This window comes from Ochotona princeps, chromosome 5, assembly GCF_030435755.1.
Source record: "Ochotona princeps isolate mOchPri1 chromosome 5, mOchPri1.hap1, whole genome shotgun sequence".
In the NCBI taxonomy this organism is placed as follows: domain Eukaryota; kingdom Metazoa; phylum Chordata; class Mammalia; order Lagomorpha; family Ochotonidae; genus Ochotona; species Ochotona princeps.
The window spans coordinates 77,570,687-77,591,567 of record NC_080836.1 but is presented as its reverse complement, the minus strand read 5'-3'; the positions used below and the strand labels follow the sequence as shown (position 1 = coordinate 77,591,567).

General features: G+C 39.2%; 1 protein-coding gene across 1 annotated transcript in view; it reads right to left on the bottom strand.

Annotated features, from left to right (window-relative positions):
- Positions 1-2,590: 2,590 nt before the first annotated feature.
- Positions 2,591-20,881, bottom strand: part of FAM117B (family with sequence similarity 117 member B) — a 92,403-nt gene continuing 74,112 nt past the window's right edge. Inside the window, exons 5-8 of the mRNA XM_004576927.3 lie at positions 13,462-13,605; positions 11,980-12,205; positions 9,486-9,606; positions 2,591-4,548 (exon numbers count right to left, since the gene is read on the bottom strand). Coding sequence (XP_004576984.2) covers positions 4,230-4,548; positions 9,486-9,606; positions 11,980-12,205; positions 13,462-13,605 — 810 coding nt within the window. The 3' untranslated portion in view covers positions 2,591-4,229. The remainder of the gene's footprint in view (positions 4,549-9,485; positions 9,607-11,979; positions 12,206-13,461; positions 13,606-20,881) is intronic.

The following is a 20,881-nucleotide window of genomic DNA, read 5'->3' as shown; positions in this document are numbered from 1 at the left end:
AATGAATACAATTGTTTGTGGCCAAATGGGCTGAACGGGAGATCATTATGCTAAGGGAAAGGAGCCAATTCCAAAAGGTCAGATATACTTTTGCCCTAATGTAGTACAATATGAGGTAAAATCTAAAGATTTTACATGTGAATTTTACCTTATTGCACTTCCTAGTTATTGTACCTTTTGTAATAAGATCTTGTGATGTAATTCATTAATCAATCATCCATAAGACTGACTGTAACCACCTGAAATTATTCCTGTTATTGCTACTTCCCATAAGTATCAAGGATCTGATCCTTATTGTACTTTCACTAGTGCCACACAGGACACAGCTGGCATTTATTCCTGCAGGAAGATGTTGGACACTCCTTTTCACCACCCTAGCATCACATTGACACCTTTGGTACATGTTAATCAACTTCATGGGGATGAAGGGTCACCATTTTTTCTCCCCAGGGTGGACTGTACCTAAGGGAATGCATAATGAGAGTGTGGTGGAAATTAATATGTTCATAGGTGGAAGCAGAGAGAAGTATGTCCCCATGCATGCAGTACAAGGATGGACTGACTCACAGCGAAATGACTGATAATCTCCTACACTGTTGGGAGACACCTCAGTGGCAGTATGAAGGACTTGTGAAAATTCACACAAGACATCCATTTTAAGACTAAAGGAGAGAACAGTGAGGAGGGGAGGGAGCTTGGGGAGGAGGAAGGGAGACCCCAGTGCCTATTAAATTGTGTCATAAAACAGTAAAAATAAACAAACAAACACACACAGAAAAAACCCAAGAACAGACTTTATTTGTAACATAAAAGTTCTATATTCTTGTGAGGCAGCAACACGTGTTCAGATACAGGGAATACATAAGTACATAGTAACAATATCTATCACCATCAGAAATGCTGCTTTTTGGGAGAATTTTGTTAGAAAAACAAAATTTTAAAAAATTGCATTTAAAAAGATTTATACAGCTTCAACAGAGACGAAACATGCAGTTAAAAAACATAAATTATATTCAACAGGACTGTATAAACAAAATATTGTTTAGGACTGCTCTGATTTTCATTAATTAGAGTAAAACTTAAACCTTAAAGTGCAGCGTTAAATATCCTTAGCTTTATTTGCAATTCAGCACTTCCACTGGTCTGGTTTTGAGAAGTCAAAATTTTAAGCATTAAGGAATGAGTTTTAATTTAAGAATAGTAAGTTTAAGAGTGGCAACTTAGATTTTCCTTAACTGTAGAAAATCTTGAAAAACCAGTCCTAATCTTAAACATAAAGACTATAAATCTTCTTTTTTAATACTATCTAGTAAAAGCCAACCACTAAAAATGAAAACGGAAAAGAAAAAAAATAAAAAAGCTTTTCATGTTGCCAGATACTCTACAGTTAGCAACAGCACCTTCTAAAAGACTGATTTGGTCTGCAGTCATAAGTATAAACATTTAAAATAAAATGAGGAATTCAGTTGGAAAATAATTTGGCATCTGTGCTCATTATATTTAACTAAAAAGGGAAAACTGGTATTTTAAAAAACGTAACTGTTCACAAAAATCCATGACAAGTAATAGACTTCGTCATGATCACAAACAGTTAATTTATTTAAGTTGTATCACTACAAGGAAGAAACAGCTTTAAGGGTAAAATATAAGTAAAATTGACAAAGTGAATAACCAGAGAATAGCTCCTTTTGCCAAGATACATGCCGGTATTTTTAAGCTGTGATGAAAGTAATTTTATTCAAAATTTTTACAAATTTAAATTTATTTATCTCCTTACAATTTTCTACAGAATAGCAATATTATGGAGTATAATTTTAGAAAATATTATGCATTCTCTTGGGAAAAACATCTGGGGACTAAGGGTTCAATAAAACTGCTCACTGGACCTATGACTAAGTTTTTCAAGGCTATGGTAAAGCTTATACGCTTAAAACTTAGCCCTTTGGCACCGGCTGAGTTGTACCTTGCACCTTTCCTTGTTTTTCAAATCTCAGGCTCTCTCTCCTGAACCCAAGGGATATATTTGGTTGCCATCCAAGTTCACACATTCTCCTTATAACCCCCTATCAGGCTGTAAGATTGCACACAATAAGTCTGCAACTTTTCCTTCATCCATTCTGATTTCAAATTGCTTTAGATTAAGGATACATAAATTTGACAAATGCACAAACAGAACAAAATGGAAAATCTGTTTCTAAAGCAGGATTCTAGTTGTACAACATCCTGGTGACTGGAGTCAGCAAAGGAAAAAAAACCCAAAGCCAAGAAAACAACCCTGATTTAACAGAACTCAAGTAATCAAAACAAACAAATAAAAGCCCTGGGTTTTGAGCAACCTTCTCCACTCAACACCAACTCACCTGACCTGTTTTACTTTTTCTTCTGTACTGGTGATGAAGGGGAAACTAGGAGGTGAAGTAGGAATACCCGAAGGTACAGCAAAGAAGGCCAAGAAGCCAGGCTCTCCAAACACCAACCAATCAGAAACTGCAGACTCCAAATAAGTGAGCTTTTAACTAGTTTAGATGCTGTGTTAAACTAGTTTCAAGTAAACTGGCTTTGGATGGAAAAAGTACAAAAAAGTACTAAAACCTGATGGGATTTTTGGGATATTTGAATTTACCTGATTTACCTAAATACACCATCAATTTTTAATTTCACAGGGTATGTTTAACATTATTTTGCTGCTTTAAAGGTGCATCAACATAAGAAATCCTTTCAAAAGATTTATTTCTTCCACTAAGTTTTCCTTAATGGAATATTTTTGGGCAAGTTGACGCATTAACCTCCAAAACATGTCCCCTTATAAGGATTTAAAATTTTTTTCTGCCCATTATATGTATAGCAAATTACTGCATCATAGGTTAGAATATGATGTTTAAAGGATACCTTTTTAAATCAACACTGCTGAAACTCGTTTCTTATAAGACCTGCTGAAAATTACACTACTACCTATCCAGAAACAAACACTACTGTCACAAGATAATGGCAGTGATTTGCACTAGCAAGAGTCCAAATCCAAAACTGTCTGGGTATTCAAGTGTGTCTGTTGTTTTATATTCGAAAACTTTTCTCTTTTCCCCAGTGTGTGGACTGTAATGGGGAAACTAGCAAAACCTGTAGGCAAGAAATCTTGGTGTCAATCACCATCAACAAAAAGTTTCAAGGTTCTCTGGCTATGGATCGCTATTCAATGGATTATACTCCTGGCAAACTACTAAACCTGACCAACCGTATCCACAAGACAAAGACATCACAAAAGCGAAGGAGCAAATCCATGCACAGCCATTGTAGGATCTCTGGGGCTATGATACAGTGATGATGAAAGGTGGAAGGATACCTGTGGCACAGGAGGGCAATCACGTGATTTTGTTCACACAACACCGAAGGGCTCCTTACTCCTAGCTAACAAGCAACACTAGATAGCTTCCTTTTTGGCTCATTGACTCTTAGGCCAATTCCAAAATGGGTGAGAACATATTAAAGCACTTGTCTTCAGACTATTATTTTTCTGGCCACATAGTGAAATGTGCACAGGAGTCATGAAGAAAATAGCAGTTTTACAAATATTTCACCCAGAGCACAAACTTTTGACATCAAAAACATAAATCACATAATGCACGAATATTGCTTTTCTTTTTTAAAACTTTTAATATATACTTGTTTGATGCATTTACCTATCAATTCTTGTTTGGGAGAACATAGCAATGAGATGAAGACTGCTGGGGGAAATGTCAATAATCCCTTTGGTCCCAAGCTGCACACATGTAGGAAGGGTAACAGGAAACAGAGGCCACCAAGGAATTGTTTGCATGTCTTGTTTGCTACGTTTCAGAAAATGTAACATTGGTATTATAAAATAGTCGTTTTCATATAAAAGATGGTTCTTGCAGCATCATTCACCTCTCCCTTCAGAAATCATGTTTACAGAGATCAGGTTTTGTGGGTTTATATTTTCTTTTTCTCCAAGAAGTCAAATTTGAAAACAAAAAGCAATGTGACACTGTCCCTCCAAAAGTAAAGGATGAGACATTCTTGTTAGATTTTGTGGAAGCTCAGGCTGAGTGCTGAGGGTTGGCCTCCATGGGTGGGGCAGAGCTGTCAGAGGGACTGCTTTTCTTCCAGGAGCCTCATTGTCACATGTCACTGCCGACTGGGCGCTCACTATCCCATCAGTCAAGCCTTCTGAGGTTCTCAGTTTCCAGACCAAACGGGCACATGGCAGAGTCCTACCCTTCAGCTTCTTCGATGGGTTCTGGTGGGGACAGCAGAGGTGCGGATGGCAGAACTGTACTTGTTCCTCGAGAGACCCGGTCTTGCTCTGTGTTTGTGGATAGGGAGGCCACAGCGATAGGCTGAAGCAGAGTAGTGGTCATGCCAGTGGTGACTGTCAGGCTGTGGCCAGAGCCCTTGAGGGTAAGATCCGGTGTGGGGAGGAGTGGCTTAAGGATGCTGACGAGGCAGAAAGCTGAGCCACTTTTAGGAATGAAATTCACCTTGTTTTTGTCAGGACAGTAAAAAGCTGGGATTTCGTGAAGTTGCTTTGGCCTAAACATAGAACAGACAACCCCATACTTTTAAATCACTCAACATTGGAAACATGCTCTTTTATTTTTAAAAACAGGTAATTTACAGAAACATAAAAGGAATAAAAAACATGTACTATCGAAAAAAATAAGTATCTCCAAATGCAGGACACCATTCCCTGTTGCAGCATTCAGTTCCTCCAAGCATCCCAGTACCACACAAGTGACTCAGAGTGGAGATCTAAAATAATCAATAGGAATTGAAACTTCCTAAAACAAAAGAAAATCTAGATACTTAAAGACAGAAATATGTTCCACTATCATGGTGTATGCTATTCCGAAAGTAGAAGGCAAAGAAATTACGGATATACAATGTCCATCTTTTGCTAAATTCTACCATTACATGACTAAACGGGAAGGTGTGTAGGTGTGGGTTTTCTTTAGGGCTCTTGAAAGTCTCTTTGAACCAACTCTTTAATTATGACAGCTGAGTAACGTAATGTAAATGTAAAATCAAGATAAGATTCTTTGCTTTTTAAAATGGAAACTGAATTCTTTCATATTCCCATTCTCCTGAAAACTAACCCAAATAATTAAAACACTATAATACTGGTGGTTAATGATACTCTGCAAAACTTCAAAATAATTAAAAAATGAAATTGTTCAGTCACATGGGGAAGACAAAATTAAGATAGGAAAACCTGAATAAATCAAGACTTAGCTTATATGAATATATGACAAGAAAAAATAATTGTTTTCATCTCTCTCAGTAACAATTCTGATAAAATCTAAATGTGCCATGTCCATACTAGACTCTGAGGTACAAAGATGAAATAAACCACAATGGGGAGATGTACTGACTCTGTAACTCCCATAAGCGGGTTACCTGATGAGACACCTTTCGATAGAATTTGTCTCTTCTGTAATCGTACTTATTCTATGCATTTAAGATCCATATGCTTTACCAGGCTGCCAGAACTGTCCAGGGCATAGCAGAGGATAAGGGTTCTGGTTGTGATAATAAAGGTTTGTGAGAGGTTCAGAGGCAGCAGCAGGGAGTGGGTAATCTGGCATAAGAGGAAGAATCTGGTGTAAGACAAAGTGGCTACCCCAAGACACCAATCTATGAACCAAGTTGAAGGCTGAGTAACAACAGACTCAAGGAGTGGGCAGCAAAAGGACACGTTCCATGCAGACAGTGCTCCGAGGGCTGCCAGCTTTTATTACTGTAAACACTACCCATGGACAGCTTTGGCAAACACAACTATTTAAGAACAAAGGAAAAGAGAATCTTTGAGTTATGTTTTCCTTGTCCCGTATTCTTTCCTGAATACAATGGAAGTTTAACAGGTCAAGGACTTTTGGAGCCATGGGTGTATGCAGGTAGACGACAGAGAGGAATACATGCCTGTCTATTTTTATCACCCAACAGGATGGTTTTGAACTCCTTAGAAAAGATAGGAAGCTGAGGTTGTTTTCTATAAATAATGCATGAATTTTCCTTTTTAGATAGATTTATTGGAGACAATTTTCCTTTTTTGATTTTATTTTTTATAAAGGGAACAAATTGTGTGTATTTCATATATATAGTTTTAACAGCATAATGATACTTTTCATCCTCCCCCCCCACCCTTCTCTCTCCCTTCTTATTTCTTAATATTTTTATATTAGGGAGACAAAAACTAGTTAATTCTTATATACCCAAAGGGTGTGTTTTTAATGCAATAATTAATTCATTTGAGGTTATCGTACCAAAAATGACTCTAGAAACTAGCTAATAGATTTTCAGGATGGTATGACATTTCTTGCACACAAAGAAACTTTCTCACAACAACAAAGTTCTTGATATGGAAAACATTTTTCAATGACAGGATCCTAGAAACTGATAAATTTCCTTGCTGTTTTTATGAAAGTAGACTAATAACATACCACATGCACAGTAATGTAAATAGTAATAGGCTGGGTAATTGACCAGGATCAAGAAACAGGATACTAGAAGTAAACCAAGAACTGCCCCTGTGTCTTCTTACAGTTTCTATCCTAGCTGACCTAGAAGAGTCACTCTGGCCCTTCAGAGTATTCTGTACAGTTTATTACTTCAAAGTATCCTTCAAATTAAGAACAATACTATACAGAGGGAAAAAAATCCTCAGAACTAGCTAATACTTCTGTTTTCTTTATGCAGTTATTCTGAAGGACTATGTCTCAAAAGAAATATACCACTACCAACAAAATCCCAATATTGCAAAAAAGACCTTAAAAACCAGGAATTTAAGGTCAAGGAGCTCATCACCTGGGATGAAGGCAAGGACACACTGTCATAACAAAGGACTTAACCAAGTACAGACCATATGGCTATGCTGTGTGCTATCATCAAAGACAACACGAAGACTGAAGCACAAAATCTGGTTTTGTCCTTCCTGAGTTTAAACCTAACTACTACTCCTTCTCTCAGGCAAACAGGTTCATTTTGAGAAGACAAGAGATTGCCCTTCCCTCCAATCTGCTCCCCGCCCCGTTGCCCAGGTCAAAGTTATTTCTTTAAATCAAAAAATACAGAAAAATAAAAGATGATTAAACAGGGCTGGTGCCACAGCATAGCAGCCTAAACGCTATACCGTGGCACCAGCTTCCCAAGGGGGCACAAGATCAAGTCCTTTGACTACTCCACTTTAGATCTGGCTCCCTGCTAACGTGCCTAGGAAAACAATGGAGAATGGCACAAATGCTTAGGCCTCTGCATCCATGTGGGAGACCTGGAAGAAGCTTCTGGTTCCTGGCTTCAGACCAACAACGATTTGCCCATTGTGGTCGTTTGGGAGGGTCAACCACTGGATAAAACTTGGATAAAAGATCTCTCTCTGTGTCTCTTTTTTTCTCCATAACTCTCCCTTTCAAATAAAAAACAAATCTTTAAAAAAATGATGATTAAACAACCAAAATTTTAAGTTAGGACCAAGAGCTTCCTTTCTATTAATGCTTTTGCTCCAATTTTGTCACAGTAGGGCTAAGAGAGATACTAATATTCTTTAGATTTTAAGCAATTTGTTTTATTGACAGAGGGCTATAGCTACCACTAAGAAACAACTTTTATGGTACTACTCCTGTTAATTAATCTTACAATATAATTAAAACATTAATAGGCTTCTGTGTTAACATTTTTTACACCAGTGTAAATTATAATAAACATTGTATTAAAAATAATAGTTTGTCTTCTAATAATACACCAATGTGCCATAAAATGTGTTAAGGTTTACCTTATATTTCTTTTACCTGTATCTGTTCATACACATGCCTGTCTTACCTTCCCTTCTTTTAGACATAACTGATGTGAAGTAGATAGCTCAGATTTAGTCCCGAGAAATTATTTAAATTCAACAGCATAAACCAGACTGCTAGACACCAATCCATGTAACAAACTATTTCTTTAATTCAAATTGCTTTGAGTCAATCAAATGACTGCATGATTTTATACCTAGGTAAATGTCACCTGACAATGAGAACATCAAAGCTCGATAAAGGTCCATTGAACCAACTGATTTTCACTTCACAGAATGATCCCGTATCTTAAAAACAATCACGAAAAGACCTAAGCTACCATTTTAAAATTAAGCATAAGACTTTCATGAAGTATTTGTTAAAGGTGTGGAACCAAGGATTGCTTTCCCTATCAAATCATTCACCAGGCCTGGAGTGATGCCAGGGAATCTGCACTTGCAATCACTTTCCCAGCTGATTACGATGCCAACGGTCCAGGGAACAAATTCACAGAAATACGGACTCAAAGTCTGCGCTAGGTGGCACCAGTAGAAACTTACAGGCTGACATGGTGAACAAAATTAAAATAAGCAGTTGCTTAAACAGGAGCTTTCAACTGAAGCAGAGGAGAGGCTCACAGTGAAAAGATAGCTAGAAGAGAAGCTGAAGAGAGTCAAAGACAATGTTCTTTGTGTGGTAAGATAATGCAGAATTTAGGTTAAAGAAAAAACTGGTAAGACATGAAGGAAAAACAAGAGGCTGCCAGAGGCTGCCATCCTTGAATTCTCTCCAAAATGCTGACAGTGGAATAAGACAAACTGTGTGACCTGGAGAAGGCTGGACAATATCCACTTTCTATCTTAGGTTTCATAGTAAGAAGCAGCCATAAACATGGCTCTTACATTTCTAACCACCGTAAGGTTGCACTGAAAACACTGTTCATCCCTTAATTTGCTCTATCTTACACACACCTCAAACCTTGCAGTTATTGCTTGTAAAGCTGGGAGCCATTGATGCTGAAAACAAGCTGGGTAGAGTCTGAGTGAATTGAGAGTCTACACTGAGTGCTGATTAGAGAGTACTAGCCAATGGAAAAATGTGACTACAGAAGATCACATCCTAACGGCACCAGATACTTTAACAGCTATATAAAGTAATGGAAATGGTCCCTATAGTTAAAGACAAAATATAATTTTTAAGTCATTGAAAGAGGAGGCTGGAGGGAAGGAAACATATTTTCAGAACTATATTTCAGAACTATATAAATAAGTGATTTGAAGAACTGGAGACCAAAAGCAGAGGCTGAAGGGGAAGTGATCCTTGCTTGAGCGTGCACAGATTAGGCTCTGAGGCCATCCTGACTAAACACACAGCCGAAGTCAACATGATCAACCTCATTATGTTTACGTCTTATCAATCTGATAAGACAATGTTCAAAAATGACAGCCACAGAGAAACTATGGGGACAGATGAGGAAATTGAATAACTGGGTATTAGTAGATACTGTACTTATGCATGGATTTTCTTAGGTATGACAATAGCATTGTGGTTACCCAGGAGTATTATAGTTAACTTTTAGCAGTACTGAAAAAATGCTGACAATGTAATCAGAGTGGCAAACTAAAGGTTGATACTACATTATTGTTCCAGCTTATTTTAAAATTCACACTTGCTTCCTTGGGTGGGGGGAGGGATACTTACGAGCATTCCTCAAAGACTTTGACCCTTTCGCAACCTTCAGGAGGCTCCCTTTTGAACATGTAACTGTTGTTAGGTTTGGGTGAGGTTGCATATTTAGGTAAAGGAGAGTTGTTCCCATTCTCTGCAAGAAATAATACACTGAATTACTAAGAAACACTCCTCCACATCAATCACACTATATTTAACTATTCCTGGCCTCTTCCCAAGAATTATTTGACGGCAGGAAGACTTTTATTCAACATCCTCCAACAGCTAACACAATTCTTGGTAAAGAGGAGGTAACACAACTTTGTTAAATAAACCATGTAAACAAAATATTTTTAACTTCTTTTTCACTTAAAATTATCATAACCTCACTTAATCCTCATACTGAACAATGATCTAGTGGCTGTCTCATTTTTATTTTTTGTTTTTAAGGTTTATTTGGAAGACAGTGCTACACATGAGGAGAAGAAGAGAGATGGAGGGAGGAAGGGTTGGGTAAGCATGTAGGTCAGTCCGTCTTCCATCCTTCCATTCACTCCTCAGATGGCCAAAAACCAGGCCTGACCCAGGCTGAAGCCAGGAGTCAAGTCTCCTGTGCAGCTCAGTTTCCTACGTGGATGGTAAGGGCCCAAGCACTTGAGTTGCCTTCTGTTGCTTTGCCAGATGCACTAACAGGGAGCTGAATAGACAGTGGAGAACCCAGCACCCGAACCCGCAGTCAGATGGGATGGTGCTGGTGCAGGTGGCAGCTTAACCAGCTGCAGCCAAGCACACACAGTCATCCTTCACTTTAGTACAACGGTTGAAATGGTTCTTCATTATTTACAATGAACGCTTGGCTTGGAATTTGTTCCTCTGGTTACAATCTATGCTCCAAGTAGTCAGAGCCCTATATACCAAAGAATTCACTTTATGAATCTCCCCTTACTCAAGGGAGTGTGGGGGAGGATAATTCTGATTTTCTTAAACTTCTTCAAAGACTGATATTTCCAAAATGTTTCCAAATTAACTCTACTTAAAGAACACTTATTTTAATACTCTGGTTCAATACTGATGTCATCAGTTTACACTACATTAACCTAAAAATTCTTGTTATGTTATATAACTATTCTAGATTTTCAGTCTATGTCAAATAAGCTACAAATTCTTTACTGCCAGCAGCACTATGTTCGATTTTCCTTTTTTTTTAAAGATTAATTTTGTTTTTATTTCAAACTCAGATATACAGAGGAGGAGGAGAGATAGAGAGGAAGTGGAGCTGCTGGGATTAGAACCAGGGGCCATATGGGATCCCAGTGCATTCAAGGCGAGGACCTCAGTCACTAGGCCACGCCGCCGGGCCCTATGTTCGATTTTCTTACAACAGACATTCATGGAGGCCAGCCAGTCACTCATCTCCTAAAGTCATATGCAGCAGTCCACAAATACTGAGTTCTAACAAGTATAAGGAATGGGAAACCAAGAGAGATTTTTAGTACCATGTTTCATCTTTCAAGGAAGGAAGGAGAGAGGGAAGAGAAGAGGACAGGGAAGGCAGGGAGGAGCCAGCACTGTGGTGCAGAGCGTTAGGCTGTTGTCCATAATTCAGCATCCCATAGGAGTTCTGGCTTGAGTTCCTGCTGCCCTATTTCTGATCCAGTTCCCTGTCAATGTGCCTGGAAAAGCAATGGACACTGGCCCAACCACTTGGGTCCCTTTGTAGGAGTTTTAGTTCATGGCCTTAGCCTATCTCAGCTCCAGCTGTTATGGCAAGCTGGGAAGCAAACCAGTGGCTAGAAGGGCTCTTTTCTCTCTGTCCCTCTCTTTATTGCTTGACCTTTCAAATTAATCAATACATCTTTTTTTAGGAGAAAAACAAAAGGTCTGCTGTTTACAGCTGCTCATAATCCGCAGTGACTTCTTCAACAACTTCATTATTTCAGTGATTTAGGAGATTACAGTTTCAGTCATCACCACAATGGGCCATTCTGGGACACTCAGCTGGTCTATAGATGAGATTCTAAATAGATGACTGCTGAACCCAGCCACACAAATCAGAAATAAAGGTTAAAAGGTACATAAATGCCCATATTTTACATCAGGTTTGCTATGAACAGTAGTCTTGTATTGATGTAAATCAATAAATCCTAGCAGAAATCGCAGAAACAGATCCCAAAAAACACTAACTTGAAGTCTTGGTGTTCAGTTAAATATTAAGGTAACAAGATACTTTTTAACAAGATAAAAAAAAAAACACAAAGTGCTTTGCAGCACAAATATGCACATCATTTATAAAAAAAGTTTCTAAAAAGGAAGCTGTATTAACAAGTGTAAAAAAAAATGGAAATAAAAGCCCATAAATCCACCCAACTAGACCACCACCTGAGTTCCACAGTAAAACCTACTATTCTGTACTCCAATTTTTGTAAACCTATGTTTCTAACACATTACCCTAAGCAGCCTAATTCTGCCAGAATGAACGATAACATAGGTGGCAGTCATTCTTCTGAGAACAACCCCAGCACAGTACCTTTATCCCTGGGATCAGCAAGCAGGTCATCGGCTGAACAAGGACTCTCCTCGCTGCCTTCGTTAGAAATGGTGAGGAATGACGTGGGGGACACCGACTGAGAGCGGCTGCTGTTGTTGCTTCCCTTGTCCGCCCCGCCGGGAGTCTGGGTGTCAATGCTCCGGGTGCTGCTACTTCTCTGCACCAGTGGGGGAGGGGCACGATGCCCATCTGGAATGTCTTGTGGCTGTTCAGAGATGTTTAAAACATCAATCTGTTCACCACTGATTTCAAAATCCACCAACAATGCACCCAGTCAACCTTCCCCTGCAGTGCCAGGGCCTCACAAAGTAGAAATTCCACTATACCTAAGAGGTCTTTGTGCTTATTACTGACATATCCCTGTGTAAACTGACTCCTCTTTGTGTGGGAGTGAAGACCAAGCAAAGACTTTGTATTCCTGGGGATTGGTGGCCAAGGGCTGTTTAATAAACAAACTGCAATGAATTACTTATCATGTGTTAAATGTGGTATTAAAACTTATAAAGGAGGATCATGAAAAGAGGAAGAAACAAGGAGTAGCACTAGCTGCCATGCTGGAGGACAAGTTCATCCATGTGTGAGCTACAGCACTCCGTGACAGGTCCTTGCAACCCTTCTCCCTCTGCCCACTGTCACTGAGAGAAGTTTAAAAGAAACCTAAAAGGAGAGAAAGGTGAATCACAGCAGTGCTACGGGGAAATCAAGCAACGCCTGTGAGGTCACTTAGCAGGAGAACCGGCTCCCTGCACACCTTGATGTACGTACCAGGCTTACTCCATGGTGCAGATGAAACTGTTGGGGAGCTGTGTCTTCTCTAAGCTAATTCAAGCTTTTATCTTGAGGAGAAGGTTCTTACACATCAGTAAAATATCACTTCAAACTCCCTAATTCCTCCCTCAGTGACTGGAGGCTTAAATAAATGTACTCCGAGTCTTTTAAACCTGAGGTGGTTTTTCTCATTGTTTTAATGGGAATCACTGTTATGTATATTCAAATTAGGAGGAGGGATAGATTGAAGATAATTTCTAAATGCATTTCATGATTATACAGCCTGGCATGTCAATTAAAACCATGAGTAACTGACTGACAAACAAGGAACAAGTAGACTCATGGTTAGAAGATATCTGGTATCACACAACTTCCCTCCCACCAAAATGCAAAAGCCAACTGTTACATGTAGTCATAGCACATGAGAAACACACCAGCTAGAGTAACTTTTTTTAAAGCAAACAATTTCTGCTCTAAGATCGGAATACTTGTTACATTAGCTGCTTCAATGAGATGCAAAGGGATGAAAGCTTTTCAATCACTTGCCAAGGTCAAAGTTTTTCAAAAGAGATAAATTTTCATTTTCTTTTAACCAGAAGGAAGAAACATAAGTAAATATGGAAAGCAGAATTGTGAATTTTTTAAAAATTAAGAGTTCATGTGTGAAGCTGATTTTAAGGTGAGATTACTTACTATAAGCTGCTCTTCCTTTTCCCCAGTCTCCTTAATTATTATTTCTATCTCCTGGTTCAATCCTTCCACACTGTTCCGGAACCGAGAACCTGTTGATTTGGCGATGGGAATTACTGGAATAAGTGTACTCTTTGGAACAGGAGCCTTAAGACAACAGGATGGAGAAAAGGAGAGAAGAGATTTAACATTGTCTTTTATTTCTCTAGATTGAAGCATACTTACAACTGTCTTAAACTCAGGGCCTAGCAGCTAAAGTCCTCGCCTTGAACATGCCAGAATCCCATATGGGCGCCGGTTCTAATCCCGGCAGCTCCACTTCCCATCCAGCTCCCTGCTTGTGGCCTGGGAAAGCAATTGAGGACGGCCCAAAGCTTTGGGAACCTGTAAACGTGTGGGAGACCCGGAGGAAGTTCCTGGCTCCTGGCTTCAGATTGGCACAGCACCGGCCATTGCGCTCATTTGGGGAGTGAATCATCAGACGGAAAATCTTCCTATCTCTTCTCCTCTCTATATATCTGACTTTGTAATAAAAATAAACATATCTTTAAAATAAAAATAAATAAAAACTCAAAGGGGCTGGTTCCGGCAGCAGGCTGTAACACTGCCATCCATGTGCACCAGTTCAAATCATAAATGCTCTGCTTCTGATTTTTTCAGGAAAGCAAACTATACCCTTCATTTCTTTCCTTTTTCCCAAGGCCTATCTACTAAATGCCTGATTGTATAAACACAGGAAATGACCTGTTTTTCTAGCAAGATACTATAGTAACAGGTAAAATATGCATTAATAGCTATCTGCTTGCTAATGTCTGAAGGTTCAGCACGCAAAAAAAAAGAAATCTTATATACAGTTCTGTTGTCAGGCATAGAAATGTGGCTAACTCATACTTCAATTGGGGAGGTTTCTCTGGAAAACCTTTTACAGAGGAAGGTGGACAAGTGGATTAAGGCCTCTAGTTACTTATCACTAGTTTCCTTGAATGAATAATCTTGTCACCTGATAGAGAACTTAATGTTAAATTTGTGTTTCTCTGTTTTACTTTCTGCTCATCTATACAACTTAAGGGGAAAAACTAAGTAACACAACAACGATGCTTAGAAAAGACAGAAAATGAAAGCCAAAAGCCCAGGGGAAGCGCTGCTTTGAAAGTCTGAGTACTTCTTGCCAGCTTAGTCAGTGAGGGCCTCTGTAATATGGGACAGGAAATGGTGGTGGCAGGGGTCCTCCTCACAATCTTGTGGATAAAATGAGAAGATCCCTGCCCTAGCTTGTAAAAGCTCAGTAAACAGTAGGTACAATTTTTATTTTCTACTTCCTGTTATTTTTTCTTAAAAACACTACTCAGTATTTTTCTATTACTCTTGTACCTTTTTCCCCCCAAATCCCAATTTTCTTTTATGTATTGCGTCTCATAAGTAACCTTTCTTCTTAATTTGAAAGACAGAGTGTGTGGGAAAGCAACTGAGTATATGCAAACTAGCTCCAACCTGCTGGCTCACTCCCTATATGCCCATAATGGTTAGAACTGGATCCAGTTCCACAATCCAGGTATCCCACACGGGTGGCAGGAACCCAGTTAACTCTACCATCACTGCTGCCTTCCATGGTCTGAATTAGTACAACAGTGGAATCAGTGGCTGTAGCCAGGAATCAAATCCAGATTCTCCAATATGGAAAACGGGCACTGTAAGTGCTAAGCTAAATGCCTGCCTCTCCTTCCCTTATCTAAAATCCATGTCTCCTGAGATGTAACAGATTTAACCTGCTGCCTGCAATGCTAGGATCCTGATGTTTGAAGTCCCACAGATTCTCTGCTTCTGATCCAGCCCCCCTCTGAGGCTTTTGGGAAAACAGAAGATAACCCTACACCCATGTTATAAAAAATTAAATTTCTACTATAATCTGTAATCAATAATCTATAAATTTTCAGCAACATGAAGTGGTGTGCAAAATAAGAATGGTGATGTTTTTAGAAGATAAATGTAGAATTACTTTACCAATTTACAAATAGAAAGTTTTGATACCTGGCCCATATGTTTACAAAGGTCTGATCAGCCCTTGTGTTTCTTCTGGTTTTTCCTTTCCCAAAATGAAAATATAACTCTGTGTGTGTGTGTGTGTGTGTGTGTGTGTGTGTGTGTGTGTGTGTGAGAGAGAGAGAGAGAGAGAGAGAGAGAGAGAGAGAGAGAGAGCGCGCGCGCGCGAGAGAGAGAGAGCACGAGCACCCTCTCTCACGATACTGACCCCCTATCACCTTAATCACTGACTTCTGTTTTACAGAACTGGGTGAAAATAGCATACTGAGGACACTAACAAACACACCTTCATTTTACTTTTCCTTACAACCATTTAATAGGCTTAAGAAGCTATTTAAATATAACCCAGAAATGTAGTGACTCAGGAAAATTGAGTATGTCCATTAAATTTTTACCCTGAAAAATCATTTTTAACTACCACTATCTTCCTTAATGTAAAATTAGAAGTTTGCACTGAACAAAGAAAAATAGAGTTCAATCGCTCAGTGGTAACAACTGTTAGTCTAATATACTCTTCCATCCAGGTATTTTCTTCCCAAAACACACATTTGTAACCAGAAACAGACTGTACTGAATGTTTCATATCTTGTGTTTTTTACTTCATATCAGATCTCTAGTATCTATCCTTTAAATCTTTTATTGATTATGTCATTTGTATAGCTACATAGCATTTCTGCATCAAGAGTACATAAAGAAATAAATGTACCCTACAGAACAAATACTTTCCAACTTTTTTAAGTCACTATGGACATCTTCTTACGTAAACAATTGTACAAACAGGTAAACACACCTTTAAGGTAAATTCCTGGGTTAGATGAAAATCCTGGCCAAAAGAATAGGTAAGATTTCTAAAGTCTTTCATAATTTCAAACTGAACAGTAAGATATTTCACTCCTTACATTTTTTTGCCAGATCTATATAAAAAACTTTACCACTGACCATTAATTTTGTTTTTAATGTCTGCTTATTGTTACAGACTAAAAACCATCTCATCTCTAATTTCTGTAGTTGAGCATAAGTGAAGATGATTTTCCTCCTCTTTATTTTTGTTTTTAAAGATCTATTTATATATTTGAAAGTCAGAATTATAGAGAGGGATAAACAGACATCATCCATTGGTTTACTCCCACTATGACCAAACAGCCATGGCTGGGCCAGGCCAAAGCCAGGAGCCAGGACTTTGGTCTGGATCTCCCATGTGGGTGGCAGACACCCAAACACCTGGGCCATCTTCCTCTAGTTTTATCAGGCTGTTAGGAGGGAGCTGGACTGGAAGTGGAACAGCTGGGACTTGAACCGAAACCTAAATGGAATGCCAGGGTCACAGGCAGTGGCTGTGTTACAATGCCGGCCCTGATGGTGAATTTTTAACAATTAGTATCATTGGCCTGGCGGCATGGCCTAGCGGCTAAAGTCCTCGCCTTGAAAGCCCCGGGATCCCATATGGGCGCCGGTTCTAATCCCGGCAGCTCCACTTCCCATCCAGCTCCCTGCTTGTGGCCTGGGAAAGCAGTTGAGGACGGCCTAAAGCTTTGGGACCCTGCACCCAAATGGGAGACCCGGAAGAGGTTCCTGGTTCCCGGCTTCGGATCGGCACAGCATCGGCCTGTTGCGGCTCACTTGGGGAGTGAATCATCGGATGGAAGATCTTCCTCTCTGTCTCTCCTCCTCTGAGTATATCTGGCTGTAATAAAATTAATAAATCTTTAAAAAACAAAAACAAAAACAATTAGTATCATTTGTCTTTTACAGCAGGGGGAAAAGGAAGACTTGCTTTTCCCTTAATTGACTTGAAAGAGCTCTTTATAGGTTACATATGAATTCTTTATGTTATACATATTGAAATTATATCTTAATTCTCATTACTCATATTCTAACTGGCTTAAATGTTGTTCAGTTATTTAAAGGGCATTTCTGGATCTTCTCTGAGGATAGTAAGATAAGTGTCTGCTCACCTTTTTCTTAGACATTCAGACATTCACTCCTCAAAATCCATTCACAGGTATGTCTCCACAGCTACATATCAGTTAAAGATTAAACTGTTTATAAATGAAGTAACAGGGGTGGGTATCAGAGCAGGCTAAGCCATCATCCACATTCCTACTGGAGTGTCCGACTGAATTCTGGCTATTCTGCCTCCCAGCTATACATCCGGGAAGCAGCAGATGATGGCTCCAGTTTTGGATTCCTACCAACCATCTGGGAAGTCTGGACTGAGTTCCAGGCTCCTGGCTCCAGCCTGAGCAGTCTTGAGTATTGTGGGCATTTGGGGAGCGAAGCAACAGACAGAAGATTTCTGTCTCTGTTATTCTCCTTTCAAGTAGACTAAAAGTAACATCATATTTGACTTTCAGTACTAAAGTATGAGTTAGAATGATTAAACACTTAGTTTTAAATTTCTAAATCTTTGATCTGAAAATCTGCTTGGTGTTGACAAGCTGTTCTCCATTGTTCATGCTACTGACACAAATTAAATAAAAAGTCGGAAAACAGCTAGGATTAAAGAGAAAATAAAGCATAAAGAAGGCATAGTATGATATATCATATAGTCATTATAAATCATGCTTTTATGACAAACTGAACAATGCAAACAAAATATTAACACTGAATATTAAAACCAACAAAAGAGGAACATAAGGTCTTATAAATAGATGCACAAACTTGTTTTATAAAATAAGCAGCATTTAATTAGTACCTAATATATGCTCTCTGCTCTTAGCATTTACATCTTTTAATTTACTCTTACAGAAGATTTTTAAGATCTTCTGAAAGACTATATATTCCAGTCCAGTTTTTCATTAAAAAAAAAAATAGCTCTGAAAACCCAACTAATCCAGCGTCCCAGATGGCAGCACATATACTAAGTCCCTACAACACTAAAACTATAAATGCTACCAATACTCAAACTAGTTAGTTTTTATATACAGGTAAAAAAAAGTCACACATAATTTTACTGTTTTTTATTTTCCCCAATTTTTTTTGAGTATTTTCCCATCCTTTGATAATCAGGAATTCTCTACAATGAATGAGTTACTAACTTCAATAATTCATAATAATATTTAAGATGGTCTTGAACTGATGACTTTTTTGCCTTGATAACTGTCTAATTTCCCTTAAAGTAGTTCAGTCCCACAGACTTAAACCTGAGGCAGAAAAAAAGATTTCTTCATTGTGATAAATGTAAGTAGACTACTTTGACTCAAGTCTGCGGGTCGCTCTGACTGGCCTGCATTTCCTGCTGGTGTGTGAGAGGGCCAAGTGTGTATTGGGCAGAGTTGGGCTGGGCTGCAGCATCCATTGGTTTGCATATGAGATGGGGCTGGGGACAGAACCAACTGCAACCAACAGTTTGTGTATAGGCTGATGTTGGTGATAGACTGAACCAGGCCCTGCACTGGCTGTCACACACAGGAGTCAGGCTGGGGTCACCTCTGGAAAGGTTTCTTTGGCGATGCCCTCAACTGGATCACTGGACTCAAAACTCCAACCACAGTGAAAAAATCACAGGATTTGTGGTCTGACTGTGGAATGCATATGTCAGAACTGGGTCTCCACAGTTGTTGAGGCCTGTGCAGTGGATGGCATGACCATTTGCTCTTGGGGGACAGGACAACCAGTTCATTGAGGCTTGCAGAGCATGTCTAGTATCGCTAACGGCAGAACAAACTGGAAAATCTCTGCCAGCCCAGCTTCAACAGTGAGTAACTGGGTAAGTGGAGACTCTAAGGTGACTATGGTCAGCCAATGGACCTTGGAAGGATTTCCTCAATCTTGGAGCAATGAAATCAATAACATCTCACAGGTATCAAAACTTCTTAAACAGTACCCTTGGAACATGCTCCGTAACGGGGACCCTAGCTAGGACGACATCAGGTGGCCGTCCTCAATTTCTGGGTACTGATGCGGTTAGGCTGCTGGCTGTGGCCCTCTTCTCTTCTCTCCCCACTTTTCCAGGATACAGGAAGAAAAAGGAAATTGGAGTCAGTTGTCTCATCCACCATTCCCCCATTCCTCGACCCTCCCCACCCTAATCGGTGGTCCACATGGGCATGCATCCCTTTTAACTATGTAAACATCAAAAAGAAAATGAAACTAAAAAATTATAAAACAGAAAAAACAGTCTCAAAAGAGTGTATGTTGCATTTTTCCATTTATAAGACAGCTTCAAAAAGACAAGGCTAAAGCAATGGTTAGAAGATGTTAGGGATGGTGGACAGTAAGAGGATACCACAACGTAATTCTTCCTTGAATGTGGATGGGGTAGCATCGTCTGCATATATGTTAAAATGCACAAAACCACTTATTACACACACAAAAAGCTAATTTTACCTTATGACAAAAAGACATAACAAAAAAGATGATAGGATCATATTGGATCATATCTTATCTGCCTAAAATAATCTCTTTAGTTCTGTTCCTGGAAAGAAACTACTAAAAGGTCAGGTGTTACTGTTTTTTAAAATGGTCCACAAACGAATTAGTACCCAGTAACCCTGAAAATGTTATATACGTGTTACATGGGAATTAACTGAGTATCAAGCAGTTTGAGCACTTGCTTACTTTTGAAGTTCTTAGTCTTGACTTCTACTTTCATGCTCAAAGCCAAATACTTATCTCACTTCCCCCAAGAATCCCAGCACTAGTTCATTCTGTGACAGAATTAACAAGATGAGAAGGACAATCAGCACATACCACCATTCTGTACCACTTCTCTTTCTGTGTTCTTTGCCATGATCCTCACTTCCAAGTCCTCATGTCCTTATTTCACAAACATAGTGACATAATATCCAAGAAACTCACTGAACTGGCTAGCTGCCAGGAGTCCTCTATTTCCCAAAGATTTTCACTAACACATCTTCACCATTTGATTTCTTTCTCAATGTGAGTAAAACCTCACTGTATAATCTAATGTGCATGGAAGCTAATTTTGGACTTTGGTTGCTGTGAAAAGAGACTCAAGGTGGAGCAATAGAAAATGGAACAATAGAAAACGCAACAGTGAGGAGACAGGGAAAAAGAAAGCTCTTTCTCTGACCAGTCTGGAGTGGACAACACATAACATTTCTGTCATGCAGCCGTCCCAACTGTGTCAGAAAATGATGAGATAACAAAAAATGGCACAGCCTTAAAGATTTTGGAATTTAAAAAAATGATTGAGGTGTTTGAAGGATTGAGCTACAGAGACAGAGAGAAAGGAGGAGGGAGAGGCAGAAAAGTCTCCCTAAATGGCCAAGTGGTCAGGGCTGGTCGAGAAGCCCAGAGTTCAATCCAGGCCTCCTACACTGTCAGCAGTGGTCCAAGTACTTCCCAAGCACATCAGCAGGGACCTCGACAGAAAGCTGAGCAGTGAGCACTTTGCTGTGATATGGGCTGTCAGCACTAC